At 40.4% G+C, this 14759-nt stretch overlaps 1 protein-coding gene across 2 annotated transcripts in view; it reads left to right on the forward strand.

Annotated features, from left to right (window-relative positions):
• The first annotated feature begins 269 nt into the window (after window positions 1-269).
• The window catches only part of LOC137423005 (tyrosine 3-monooxygenase), a 76582-nt gene continuing 62092 nt past the window's right edge, over window positions 270-14759 (forward strand). Inside the window, exons 1-2 of one of the 2 annotated variants that reach the window (XM_068109760.2) lie at window positions 270-478; window positions 13907-14116. In XM_068109760.2, the coding sequence (XP_067965861.2) occupies window positions 419-478; window positions 13907-14116 (270 nt within the window). In that variant the 5' untranslated portion in view covers window positions 270-418. Of the gene's footprint in view, window positions 479-13042; window positions 13593-13906; window positions 14117-14759 lie in introns of those variants that run through there. The other variant, XM_068109751.2, reaches the window with a different exon arrangement.

Consider the following 14759-nt stretch of genomic DNA (forward strand, 5'->3'; position numbering starts at 1 on the left):
GTATGAGAGGAGGTAGAGGGCGGAGGTGTATAGGGGCAGGTGAGTGTATGAGAGGAGGTGGAGGAGGGATGTGTATTTGGGGCAGGTGAGTGTATGAGAGGATGTGGAGGGGGGGAGGTGTATTTGGGGCAGGTGAGTGTATGAGAGGGGGTTGAGGGGGGAGGTGCATTTGTGGCAGGTGAGTGTATGAAAGTAGGTGGAGGGGGGAGGTGTATTTGGAGCAGGTGCGTATATGAGAGGAAGGGTTTGGAATCTCCCCGAGGGCTATGCCTGGAACATTTCACGATTTGACATTTTGACGTCAGCACCGACATCCCCCTTTAGATTATTTAAAGGACTGAAAGAGGAAACCACCTCTGAAAGAGAGCTGGAACCTGTGTTTGCGGCACACCTGTACCCGGTGTTCGCTTCTCCATCGATGATGTCCATGTCGGGGCTCCGACAGTCGAGCATGGAATCCGGACATGAACCCGTTAAGGTACGTCGACCTTAATTCGTTTTCTCTTCTCTGTTTTATCAAATACAAATGTGACGTCATTGACGAATAGCAGGGTCATTTTGGTTCGTTATGAAAATCATTAAAATCATTTAAAAAAAATTATTCCACATTTAACCAACAACAGTCAGGGAATTTACCAAATGATAAATCCCAATGAGGATAAACTGATAAAAATATGAACTTCTGTAAATTCATTTTTATGTTAAAATTTGGCGCTATTTGTAAGATCAACTAATTAAATACGGACGATGAAGATGGGTCGCAACACACCGAGTGGCTGGCCCAGAATAATTATGGTTAATCGTTTTAAATTTTTTACTCTTTCGTCCAAATGCTGAAAAATTATGTTTAAAAGACGATTTGAGTTAGAGATTTCGTGCTGGGAACGATTGGGTTAAAATTGCTGGGAGAGCAGAACAGTCATTGAAAACAGTTCGTGCGCAAAAAGTCACGTTTGCATTCACATTGTATTTTATGATGAATGTGCAAGAAACACACCAGCGTTAATCAACAATAACAGAGACGAAGAAAGGTAATTAGGCGTTGGGTACCTGTTCCGCACTAACTCGACTACAAAAGCAACATTTTGGGCCCGACCCTCTTAAATATTGCGGGATGAATTCACCCGGCGGCGGTGTTCGAGTGCGCAGAGTTTAAAAAATGCTAAGCTCATTCTTTAAACTAGAACGGTACTCAGTAGCTTCGCCTGGTTGGCCATATCACTCAATGGTGAAGAATAACTTAAAAAATTCTACGAGCCGGATACGGATCTTCACCAAAATTGAATCGATTATTCCTCGTCACACAATCAACCTGTCCAACAAGTTTCGTCAAAATCCATCCATAACTTTTTCAGATATCCTGCTATGTATCGATTTTGGTCCTATCTCCCAATGGTGAAGAATCACTTTAAAAATTCTAGTAGCCGGATCCGAATCCGGATCTTCGCCAAAATCTAATCATTTCGTCCTTGTCACCTACGCTACATCTCACGATGAACAATTTACGTTTTGTATCCACTGATAGGCCGGATCTGGATTCGGGCCTGAAACAAAATCAAATCGGCTTGTTGATCTTGTCACATAACCAACTCATCCACCCAGTTTTGTTGTAAGTCCTCTACAACTTTTTTAAATATCCTGCTATGCATCGTTTTTGGCTCTACCTCCCAATGGTGGAGAATCTTTATTAAAAAATTCAGATCCGGATATTCACCAAAATCAAATCTTTTCGTTCTTGACACATACACAAGCTCTCCGTCCACAAATTTTAAAGATATTTTGTTCACAGACAGACAGACAGACAGACAAACAGACACGAGTGAAAACATAACATCCATCCACCTTCGGTGGTGGCGGTAATAACAAATTCCCTGTTAATGGGGGGAATATGTGAAACACATGTACATTTCTGGCAGAAAGCATGGGAATGGGTATATAGGGGGCTTCAGATATGACGAGTTCAAAAATTGTCGGAAACGAATGATCCAACAAAGAGAATTAAGGCAAAATTGACGTCTGAGCATGCATGTTTTTGTTGAAAATGACAAAAAAAAATCACCACCACTATGGCTCAAAAATCAGGTGTACATACATTTTACATGTGATATTACAAGCAAGACTGAAATATTATACTGTTCAGGTAGCTGGCACTACTCCCTCAAAAATGGAAGTACGTACCGTACTCAACAATACCTGATACTGCCAAATGGGCATGATTAATATTTAGATATTTAGATGTACGAGCAGATTACACGCCCTATGGTCGACCATATGGGCGTTCTTGTTCCAAGCGTACAACACATTTTCTGCCATCTCTTATTGGAGAATATTTTCTGCTGATACAAATGATTTGACTTGGATTTCTTGATTATTTCCTTTGGTAATATTGCTGGATCTCTGGTAAACTTAGTTAGCCTTGGTGTTTGAGGCATCTCAATTTTCCAGACAAAACAAACATCAACCGTCACCCGAGCTAGCAATACCCACGACAACCCCACACCTCCCCCCCCCACCCTCCCCTCCACCATCTCCTCAAAATCCCCCTTCAACCGTCACCTGAGCTCGCAAATACCCACGACAACGCCACACCTCCCCCCCCACCCTCCCCTCCACCATCTCCTCAAAATCCCCCTTCAACCGTCACACTAACAATACCCATGACAACTCCACACCACCCTCTTTCCTCCCCTCCACCATCTCTTCACAAACTCCCATCAACAGTCACCAGAGCCAACAATACCCATGACAACCACACCCCACACCCCCACCACCTACCCTCCACCATCTCCTCAAAATCCCCCTTCAACCGTCACCCTAGCAAACAATACCCATGACAACCCCACACCTCCCCCCAACCCTCTCCTCCACCATCTCCTCAAAATCCCCCTTCAACCGTCACCATAGCTAACAATACCCACGACAACCCCACACCTCGCCCCCACCACCCTCCCCTCCACCATGTCCTAAAAAACCCCCTTCAACTGTCACCCTAGCTAACAATACCCACAACAACCCCTCCCCCCCCCCCCACCCTCCTCTCTGCCATCTCCTCAAAATCCCCTTAAACCGTCACCCTAGGTAACAATAACAATGACAACCCCAAACCTCCCCCCTCCCCCGCCCTCCACCATCTCCTCAAAATCCCCCTTCAATTGTCACCCTAGCTAACAATACCCACAACAACCCCACACCCTCTTTCCTCCCCTCCACCATCTCTTCACAAACTCCCATCAACCGTTATCCGAGCTAACAATACCCACGGCAACCCCACACCTCCCCCACCCTCCCCTTCACCATCTCCTCAAAATCCCCCTTCAACCGTCACCCTAGCTAACAATACCCATGACAACCCCACAACACCCTCTTTCCTCCCCTCCACCATCCTCTCACAATCCCCTATCAACCATCACCCTAGCTAACAATAGGGGAGAGTAGGGTAAGATGAGCCATTTTTCAGTAATTCCCTTCTGGACATCAAATATAAAGTGCTGTGCATCATCAGAGCAATAGTGATTATGATGGTGTAAATACTTGCTTCTCCCCTCATACACATGTTACCATTTCATTTTCATGTAATTAATTAGCAGAGGCCTTCAAAAAAAAGTTGTCTAATGGCTCATTTTGCCCCAATGATGGGGCAAGTTGATCATGGGTTCGGGGTAACTTGATCCAGTGGGTAAGTTGAGCCACAAAAAAACCAGCATGAAACATTTTGTGTCCCATCAAATTCACCGGCTCAATACAGGACAGAACAGCAATAAAACAAGTTTGAGACAAAAAGTTTAAGTCCAGATCCACTGGAAAAGCTTATTATTGATAAAACACTGAGAAAACCCATTGAAACTGGGAATGCATGAAGTATTAATGAATACACATTTTTTTTAACAATCACGCAAAAGCTGTTGCTTATAGCTTTAACAATGCAAAACAAGACAAAGTAGTTTCCTGTAAATGTTCACGTTTTTCAGATCAGATTTTTCAGTTCAATAATTGAAACTTGATAAATGCTCCTTTCCCTTGTGTGAAATTTACGCACATTATTTACGCACACGAGGAAGCACCTCGTGTCTATTACAAAGTAACATGATGTAATTGATCTAATGAAATTTAACAGTTTGAACTGAAATAATTATACATGTATTGTGTTCTGATTATTAGTAAGACACATGAATTTATCAGTAAACTTTGGCTGAATGTTCATACATATGTAATCGTCAAGATTTATCAGTCAGATATGCTGATGAACTGGTTTGTATTTCAAATAATTATGAAGAACAACCACGTGCTGTCTTCCTTTTATAGTCCCAAAGCATTTTTCCATTTACCTGTGATTAATGCAAAAATATTTACATAAATCATTCTTAGGAATAGGATTTAGATCTATACACAAGTATCAGTGTCACAAGAACTACAGTTTTCAACTCCAACTTGCGTATAAAGCAGTAACTTTATCTTGCACACATGTTCATGGGGTAAGATGAGCCATGGCTCAACTTGACCCGACCCAATTGATCATCTTACCCCACGGGCGCCACTTTGAATATAAACATGCTCATTTCACGTATTGATTCAATTTACAATTCATACTCTCAGGTAAACAAGTGAATCCTCTTGGATTGCGCTGAGGTTCGGGCATGGAATTTCGAGCCTCGATCATGGTTCGAGCCTCGATCTTGTATACAAAAATAATAATAATAATAATAAGAACCTTGGGCCGAATCTCGCGCTTCACCAGTGCGCGTGCGCGAATTTACGTCACGTCGGCAGCGAGAAGGGGTTCCCCAACACGAACCAATCAGGAACTGCCACGTCACACTTATATAATCTCAGAATTCCTGTGACAGGAATTCGCGTTACACTGGCTGGAAGTCATTCGCTAGAGGCGCTTCCTCAGCGCTAATAATCTACACCATTCATGTTCACATTACTACATAAACAATTCATTAAGCTTCCATTAATTCTATTGTTATCACCCTCAAAACACCTTAACTCAAAGTTTGGGAAATTCTGAAAAAAATACAAATTTCATTAGATCTTACTTACCCCTGCTTCATATTCCTCTGCATGTGTACTCAGGAAGAAAGACTGTTGCTATGAAAGTATAGATGGCGCTCTCACACCTTCAAATATTTCACTTTCTAAGAAACATGGGGTGGCTCAACTTACCCTTAGGCTCAACTTACCCCACTCTCCCCTACTCATGACCATCCCACACAATTCTCTGTTCAAATTATGTGGCCTTGGGTTTTGAGGCATCCCAATTTCCCCAAAAAACTAAACAAACCATCAACCACCACCCTAACAGTACCCATGACCAACTTACAGCCTCTCTTCCCCTCCCCCCTGACCCTCACCATGCCCTCAGCCTCCCCCTACAACTATCACCCTCAGCAACAATACTCACTACCACCCCTCACCACCACTGCACAATCCCCCATCAACTATCACCGTAACTAACAATACTCACGACCACCCCACACCATCCCCCAACAACCATCACCCTAGCTAACAATACCCACGACCAACCCACACACCCCGCCCCCTCCAACATCCCCAATCATTATCAGAATCCGAGCAGGTCGGCATGCACTGTGTCTCTATGTACTGTCGCCAGCATGATCACAGTGAGTTCACAATGTGATGTCACTGGCAAACTCGAAAATCGACACTCTAGGGATTTTTCAGCACTTTGTGGTTCACAAATAAAATAAAATCTCCTTCAAATGCGACTGTGATTGATTGTCAATGGTTTTCAGAAGAATTTTTTTTTACATTTGGGTTCCCCTTTAAGGGTATTTTGGGTCTTCGGTGTATTTTCAGGCTTTTGGGTCTTTTTGGTCTTTTGAGTCTTTTCGGTCTTTTGAGTCTTCGGTCTTCAGGGTTTTTGGGGTCTTTTTGGGGTTCGGTTCTTTTGGGTCTTTTGGGCCTTCGGGGTCTTCAGGGTCTTTCAGGTATTTTCAGTCTTTGGGGTATTTTGGGTCTTTGGGGTCTTCTGCATCTTTTAGGTATTTTCAGTCTTTGGGGTATTTTGTTGTCTTTTGGGTCTTCTGGGTCTTTTCAGTCTTTGTGGTCTTTTCAGTCTTTGGGGTATTTTAGGTCTTCAGGGTATTTTGGGTCTTCTGGATCTTCAGGGCATTTTGGGTCTTCTGTGTCTTTTTGGTGTTCAGGGTTTTTTGGGGTCTTTGTTTTGTTTTTAAGGTCTTCAGGATATTTTAGGTCTTCGGGGTCCTTTCAATATTTTGGGTCTTTGGGGTGTTTTCAGTGCTTGGGGTTTTGGGGTATTTTGGGTATTTTAAGTCTTTGGGGTCTTTTCGGCCTTTGGGGTCTTTTCAGTCTTTGGGGTCTTTTAGGTCTTCTTGGTCTTTTCAGTCATTGGGGTATTTTAGGTATTTGGGGCCTTTTGGGTCTTCAGGGTCTTTGGGGTCTTTTCAGTCTTTGGGGTCTTCTGGGTCATCGGGGTCTTTTCGGTGTTCGGGTGTTTGGGTCTTTTCAGTATTTGTGGTCTTTTAGCTCTTCGGAGCCTTTTGGGTCTTCGAGGTCTTCGGGGTCTTTTGGGTCTTTTGGGTCTTCTGGGTCTTTGGAGTATTTTCAGTGTTCAGGTGTGTTGCGTCTTTTGGGTCTTTTGGGTATTTGGGGTCTTTTCAGTCATTGTGGTATTTTAGGTCTTCAGGGTATTTTGGGTCTTCTGTGTCTTTTTGGTGTTCAGGGTTTTTTGGGGTCTTTTTTTTAGGGTCTTCAGGATATTTTGGTTCTTCGGGGTCCTTTCAATATTTCGGGTCTTTTGGGTCTTTTCAGTGCTTGGGTTTTTGGGTTACTTTGAGTCTTTGGGGTCTTTTAGGTCTTTGGGGTCTTTTAGGTCTTCAGAGTATTTTGGGTCTTAGAGGTATTTGGGGTCTTTTGGGTATTTTCAGTCTTCGGCGTCTTTTGTGTCTTCAGGATCTTTTGGGTCCTCTGTGTACTTTCTGTTAAGTATTTCAGGTTACATTTGTGGGTGGAGTCAGGTCAGCTGTCCAACCAATGCTTGAAGAGCGGATATAAAAGCATACATATATACACACATATATACATACATACATACATACATACATACATACATACAAACACTTGCTCCATTATATATAGACTTATGTAGATATATCACGGCGTCTGTCAAGTAAAATTATAGAAGATGACTATTTTTAGCATTTGCATTATCCAGAGTGAGTCATAAGTCCCAGAACACGGTTTTAGCTGTTTGTCCAATAATAATTGTTTATAACATCTATCACGGTGAGTTATAAAGCCCACGAGTAAAAACACATTAAAGTATTACAACAATTACAATACCTCCTCAGACAGACAACGACTGTATCCATATGACATCTGCCATTGTCATGGCACAAGATAATTTTTCTCCATGTGTGGTGTGAAAATCGTCACAAAATACCACGTGTTATGGTGCCAAAATACCATGTGTACCAAAATACCATATTTACCAAAATACCATGTGTTATGGTGCCACAATACCATGTGTTATGTACCAAAATACGATGTGTTATGGTGCCAAAATACCATGTGTACCAAAATACCATATGTGCCAAAATACCATATGTTATGGTGCTACAATACCATGTGTTAGTCACAAAAATACCATGTGTTATGTACCAAAATACCATGTGTATGGTGCCAAAATATCATGTGTTATGTACCAAAATACCATGTGTTATTTAGCAAAATACCATGTGTTATGGTGCCAAAATACCATGTGTACCAAAATACCATATGTACCAAAATACCATGTGTTATGGGGCCAACACACCACGTATTATGGTGCCAAAATACCACATGTTATGGTGCCAAAATACCATGTGTACCAAAATACCATATGTACCAAAATACCATGTGTTATGGGGCCAAAATAACATGTGTACCAAAATACCATGTGTTATGGTGCTACAATACCATGTGTTATGTACAAAAATACCATGTGTTATGTACCAAAATGCCATGTGTATGGTGCCAAAATATCATGTGTTATGTACCAAAATACCATGTGTTATTTAGCAAAATACCATGTGTTATGGTGCCAAAATACCATGTGTATTTTGACCGCCTCATCAAAAAAGTAAGGACCAATGAGGTGGTGGGTAGATAACTCCGCCCAAACAACAACACGTGGTGGGTGGTTTTGCACTTCTTCAACATAAAGTGGATTAGCATCACTCAAATAGTAAACCTTGCATGAAAATATGCATGGAGACAGCACACTCATCACTAAACATGACCTTTGATCTTTACCAGCGCTCGCGAAGAGAAAAGCAGGGTTAAGCGATCTTGTAAGTACATTACCTACGCATGTCTGCATTTTTGAAATTCATTTTCTCGGAAACCAGTGGTGCGATTGACACGAAATTTTCATCATAGTAGGTGTCTACTCGTGCAGAATTTTTTTGTGATAATTATGACGTCATCGGTCATGTTGTGCTGGCACCATCTTGCTTCATTGAAATGCATTGTCATTTTATCTGCAACAATTGATATGATTGACAAAAATTCCACCTTAGTATGCGTCTACTCGTGCAGAATGTTTTAGTCATAATTATTACGTCATCGGTCACATAGCACGGGCGCCATCTTGGAAAAATCAAAAAAATATTGGACCTCTATATCTCCGAAACCACTCCATGGAAAAAATTGAAACGTGACTCATTGTAAAGAACAGTGCATGGGCAACTAGAACGGGCACTCGGTAGAGCGCATACCTTCGCCGCAGCTACTGTTCTGTACTTGGCATGGGAGTGTAGGGAACAGAACAACAAAAATACGATTTTGACCTTTTCGTGACCTTGACCTTGACCTTTGACCCGATTGCTCCCAAAATCTAATCAAATGTGTCCCGTATAATAACCAATCATCCCACCAAATTTCATGCAATTCGGTTGAATACTTTTTGAGTTATGCGAATAACATACACACACACACACACACAGACATACAAATAAATACACAGCGATCAAAACATAACCTTCCGCTTTTGCGAAGGTAATAACTGTTCTTAATGATGATATCATTGGTGCCTTAATTATGACATCATAATTTGAAAAGTACGACGCTTAGGCCAATCAATTTGAAATTTGTTGAGCGTGATCTCTGCAACAATTATATTGGTGAATGTAAATTTATGACGTCATCGGTCACATGGTCTCGTAGCCATATTGAATCAAAGAAAAAAAAAACCTTAAAAACAAAAGGGTTTACTTTCACCAAGTCGACTGCGTGCGATAAGTATTCTATGAATCCCATCTAGTTTAGGAATTGTATCGATGTGCTGCAGCAGTCTGTCACAAGCTGTACACCTGTTTTCATGATCTGCATCTGACAATTCACAAATGACAGTTTGGTTTATATGGTTTCATGTGAAGGTCTTCTTTCATTGTGCGACGTTTGTGCGACCATTGTGCGAGGTTTATATGGTTTCATGTGAAGGTCTTCTTTCATTATGCGACGTTTGTGCGACCATTGTGCGAGGTTTATATGGTTTCATGTGAAGGTCTTCTTTCATTGTGCGACGTTTGTGCGACCATTGTGCGAGGTTTATATGGTTTCATGTGAAGGTCTTCTTTCATTGTGTGATGTAACGATGAATACGAAACACCCAACTCTGCAGAACGTTTCTGTAATGATTCTTTTGGAGATCTGAGAACGGATGTTTTAATGTTTTGAATTCCCAAATCATGAATTTTTGGTTGTCCGCTGCGTTTGCTGTCGGGTACACTTCCAGTCTGAAATTCCTTTTTTCTCCAAAGTTGAAGATTTCATTTTTAAGATGCTGGATTTCCAAAATGCTCCTCACAGTCTTCTTGCACCTGTTTCATCATATTGTTTGTGTTTCTCCTCTCGTAGTACCACGGTGTGGTAACCACACCACTGTTAACAGCCTCTCTTCCACTGTAAATGGACTGGTGTCTGCCATCTTGGTTTAATTTATTACAGTATTTGTATTATCTGAGAAAAAGAAAACAGTATAAATACATGGTATAAACAAATCTTGTATCAGCAGGTAAAACCGTTTCCTGGGACTTATGACACCCTCTGCAGATAATTTATAGATGCAATACATAAAATCATACAATCTCCTTATTCTCATACATAGACACATTACTGTTTGAGGAACTACATACCAGGACTGGCAGGAGATCACTCATTAACTGATCTAAATCTAACAATGTTGTCGATGCTATTCTGAGAAAACAGATTGACAAACTGTTGACGATACATCACATTTTAACTATGGGAAGAGGTATGATTTGTTATATATGGAACTCACATTTAAATGAACATTCTTTTTGTTATTTCTGTAGGGAATTGTCCATTGCGATTCCATTATTCACATTGTCCAGAACCAAAGCACAAGTCAGTAGACTGCAAATTTGCTTTGAAGCTTTGAAGCTCAGCTTTTTCATGGGTACAGGGCAGGAGCTGGGACACATCCGATGGAGGAACTGACAGAACAGACTCTTCTAGTTTAGTAAGAAGAATCTTGCCTTCAGGAACAGTGACCGATTTCACTACTGATCCAAGAAACAGGAATAGTGCTTTCTTGTTGGAATTAACATAAAGACAACTTCAAGTGTGAGGAATGGATGTATTTGCAGAAACACTGACTGGCACACCAATTCCACGGGATTGTATGGTATGTGACTTGATGCTATCAGATTTATATATGTACCATATCACATGTAACTGTGTGACTATCTGCAACTTCCTAAGAAGGTAGGGAATAAATACATCTTGCGCATAGTTACTAAATGTCTTGATCAACAAATTGGATTTTTGATGGATTATCTGTGTGCATCTGCGCAGCTCTATCAATAATGCTTACATCTATTTGAGAAACATAGCTGGTCTCGGTGCTAAACGTTCCAGACAAGGTAATAAGTCAGCCTTGTTGGCGTCACGCATCACATTATTTTCACAAAGAGATGGCGGCCATTAATGGTTTTCATGTACGAAGAATGAGTCCATATCCCCATCTCTGGACTGGCAACTAATGTGCATCCTGGAAAATGAGTTTGTGTGACTTTTCAAACTGACAGCCTTTGTATGTGATCTTGATGATGATTTTTTTTTTGAATCTGATTTGAACATGGGGATGTTGTTTTTTTAAATTTTGTCATAAAACTTCTGGTGGATGCACTTGCTAGACATTCTTCTACAAATGCATAGTACTGATTCGTTCCAAAATCCTCGACTGTTCGAACAACTTGCATCACCTCCTCTGACATGATGACTTTGCTATCCAATGAAAAGAGGTCATGACTGTCTTCAGAAAATGGATTACCCATTTCCTCTCTTAAAGCACAGACCGCATGTTTCACATCTTAGGACTACACTACACCACCACCACCACTTCAACTATATATAATTTATTAGTACAACCAAGACAAACATCAACACCTAGATCTGAAAACATTAAACTTGAAAGCATACAAATACTGGTTAGACTTGCATTACTCTCCAGTTAGATACACTATCACAATCCACCACAACAAATTAACCCCTATACCTGAAAGTAAACAAACATGCATCAGTTCAATTAAAAATATTAGACAAAAATTAAATATTCACATTAATAATCTGGATAATAATTCTTATTTCCATGACATATTTTGTAAGAACTTGTGCAGTAGAAAAGTTGCATGGAAGTACTCTGCTGGTCTGTTAAAACTGATCCCCGAAATGAAGTTACGCAATGTATTCATAATTAGAAATATGTCACAATAAGTTTATTAAACATTCTAGTTAGGATTAGTAACATAGGCAAGACAGATAAAATGTATTAGAATTTTAAAAATGCACAAAAACATTCTTAGATATTCCAGAGATATGTAATGTAGACTTTGTGATTTTTTTTATTCGTGAAAATCCTGTGTGCAGTGGTGGTTAGTAGTCCCAGGTCTCTGGATGTGCGTTGGATTGATTTTCCGGGACATTGTTGAAATTATTCAATTTCCATTTATGAGCTGAAATATTTTAAGAGGGAACTTGCGGATTGGGTTTAAATAGAGGCATATGAATATGAATGATCGTTTTAAGGCCATTTTTCCCCGCTAGAGCGGGGGTTGGCCTTGCGGGCCCCATGACAATCATGGTTCCCTGGTTTGAGGCAATGCTTTTTTTTTATGGCTGGATGCCCTTCCTGACGCCAGCCCTTCGTCGCCTCTTACGATGCACAAGGATACAATGTACCTCTTCTAAATCGGGGTACATACCAGGATCATTCATCCCAGCAAGCTGGTACTCAATTTGCCAACTTCGGAAGGATGACAGGCTGAGTCAACCCCCAAGGCGTTAATTCAGCGAACAACCGGGATTCGAACTCAGGATCTCTAGGATCTCCAAGCCTGTGCCCTTACCGCTAAGCCAACACCAGGCATATACAGTGACTAATATTTATTTATTCCAAGAAATTACACATCAAATACAACTTTTACATCAGATTATTTAAGTGTGCAATATCTAAAATAAATTGGGTCAGTATTAGTTGTAAAACAAACATGGTACTCATTAAATTTTATAAAAACATTCAAGTATGAAAAAATGGGCTCAAATATGTATATTTAGTGGTATATTAAAAGTCAATTTTAACCAGGAAGCCTTTGAGTGAGGACTTGTGCCCAACTCTTTTTGAAATATAAATGCTTTAAATGATATCCATGCAAATTCATTTATTCAAAATTACTTTCATCAAATTTTTAATGATCCCAGCTTTCCCTCTCTTCCCTCGCAGGTTGCATTGTTTCCATCACTCCTGTCTCTCATTATATGTTTGGCAATTTTTTGCTTATTGTGTCCAAGATACCCCTCTGCCTCACTGTCAATTCTTATATAACATTTATGACCTTCCTCTTCCATGAGCCTCAATTATGCAAAAAAAAAATCCCGCGAAATAAACCTGTCCTTTTTACGGTGTAGCCCGCAGGGCAATGCCGTCTGGAACAGCGTTTGTCTTTCCGTATATATATTATGTATGTCACTTCCGGCAACATTTTGCGGGTTTATTCCATTAAAATTCATTTTCTCTGCAACCGTTGGTTAGATTTACACGAAATTTTAAGCATAGGAGCGCCTACTTGTCGAGAATTTTTATTGATAATTATGACGTCATAGGTCCGGTAGTACGGGCGCCATCTTGGAAAAACCGAAAAAATTTGCATCTATATATCTCCGAAACCACTCGATGGAAAATCTGAAAAGTGTCTCATTGTAAAGAATTACGCATGGGGAATAACATGTTATTGATGATGTGACAAGGGCCTTTATTATGATGTCATAAATCGACAAGTATAACACATTATCCGATTAGAAAGAAATTTATTGACAATTATCTACGAATTAATTGGTCGAGAAAAAAAAATTGATGATGTCATCGGTCACGTGGTCCGGCAGCCATATTTTTACGGTGTAGCCTGTACGGCAATGCCATCTGGAACAGCGTTTATCTTTCCGTCCAGTGTATGTGTATGTCCTTCACAAACGTCCACCAATCAGAGTTGATGATCTGGTCACTAGAGGGGGACAGCCGAGCCTCCACTCAGCAGATCCAAGCCCAGGTACGCAGTTGTTAGACTGTCGGTCATGTTTTTTGTTGATCTCTATTCACTGATAACTGACTCATATCGGATAATATTTGACAATTACAAAAGCTTGCCTTGGAAGTCAAATTTTATGAAAAGTTTCTTAGGAATAAGATCCACGGAAGGGCCATTAAACGTGATGTCATTTTTACTAACATTTTTACTAAAAAAAAATTTAATTCTTTTTTTAAAATTTAAATTCATTTTAAAATTTTTACTAATTTTTACTACGATATCACACTATCACAGTCTTTTTTTTTTGCAAAGGCTCTGTGTACCATTCCCTTCAGACACCACCATACACGTACAGGCGGCAGAGCATCATCGATGATGCACGGAAGGAGCGAGAGGCCGCAGCAGCTGCAGAGGCCGCGGAGGGCCTGGATAAAGACGGAGCAATGGTTTTTGAGGAAACGGAGAATGGAAGAGCAAAGTTGAGCCTCTTCTTTGAGCTGAACATCAAAAAGTCAGCAATTTCACGGACGTTTCATATTTTTGAGGTCAGTAAACAAATAACATCTGAGTAAACATAACTATTTTGGCATTGACCTAATTTTAAGGTCATGACCTAATTATAGATATTTTAACATTTCTCACTATAACTCGACAAACTCTTGGCCGATTGGAACTAAATTGTCCTCCCTAGATGGCTTAGGCCCTAGAACAAGCTGCATTTACATTTAATTTACAGCATACTCGTCCGGGTTAAAGGTCAAGGTGAAATGGCGGTCTGAAAAAAAAACACGTTTACTGTCATCACTAATTTTTACCAATGCAGAATCGTAAATACCTCTTGACCTTCCAAAACGTTCTTGCATGATAGTAGTGTACATGCACTGAAGTTGGGCACCTGATATTTACTTAATGTCCATGACCCTATTTTTGGGGATTTTGACCTAATTAACAAAACCACCTTTTTGATCAAACCTTGAATATTTTCCTCCCATTTTCATGATGTTGAGTTTTGTGGATAGATTGTAGATGTGGACACATTTTCTTAATTCACAAACTATCCTTAATGCGAAGGTGAGGGTTATATGGTGGTCCAAAAAAAAATCGCATCCATGTCTGAAGGAAGGGGTGCAAATTGGCAGTATGTGTGCAATCCATGCAAGTTGCAGGACTTCCAGATGCTGACAACTT

Source organism: Myxine glutinosa, chromosome 1 (assembly GCF_964187855.1).
Source record: "Myxine glutinosa chromosome 1, kmMyxGlut1.1, whole genome shotgun sequence".
In the NCBI taxonomy this organism is placed as follows: domain Eukaryota; kingdom Metazoa; phylum Chordata; class Myxini; order Myxiniformes; family Myxinidae; genus Myxine; species Myxine glutinosa.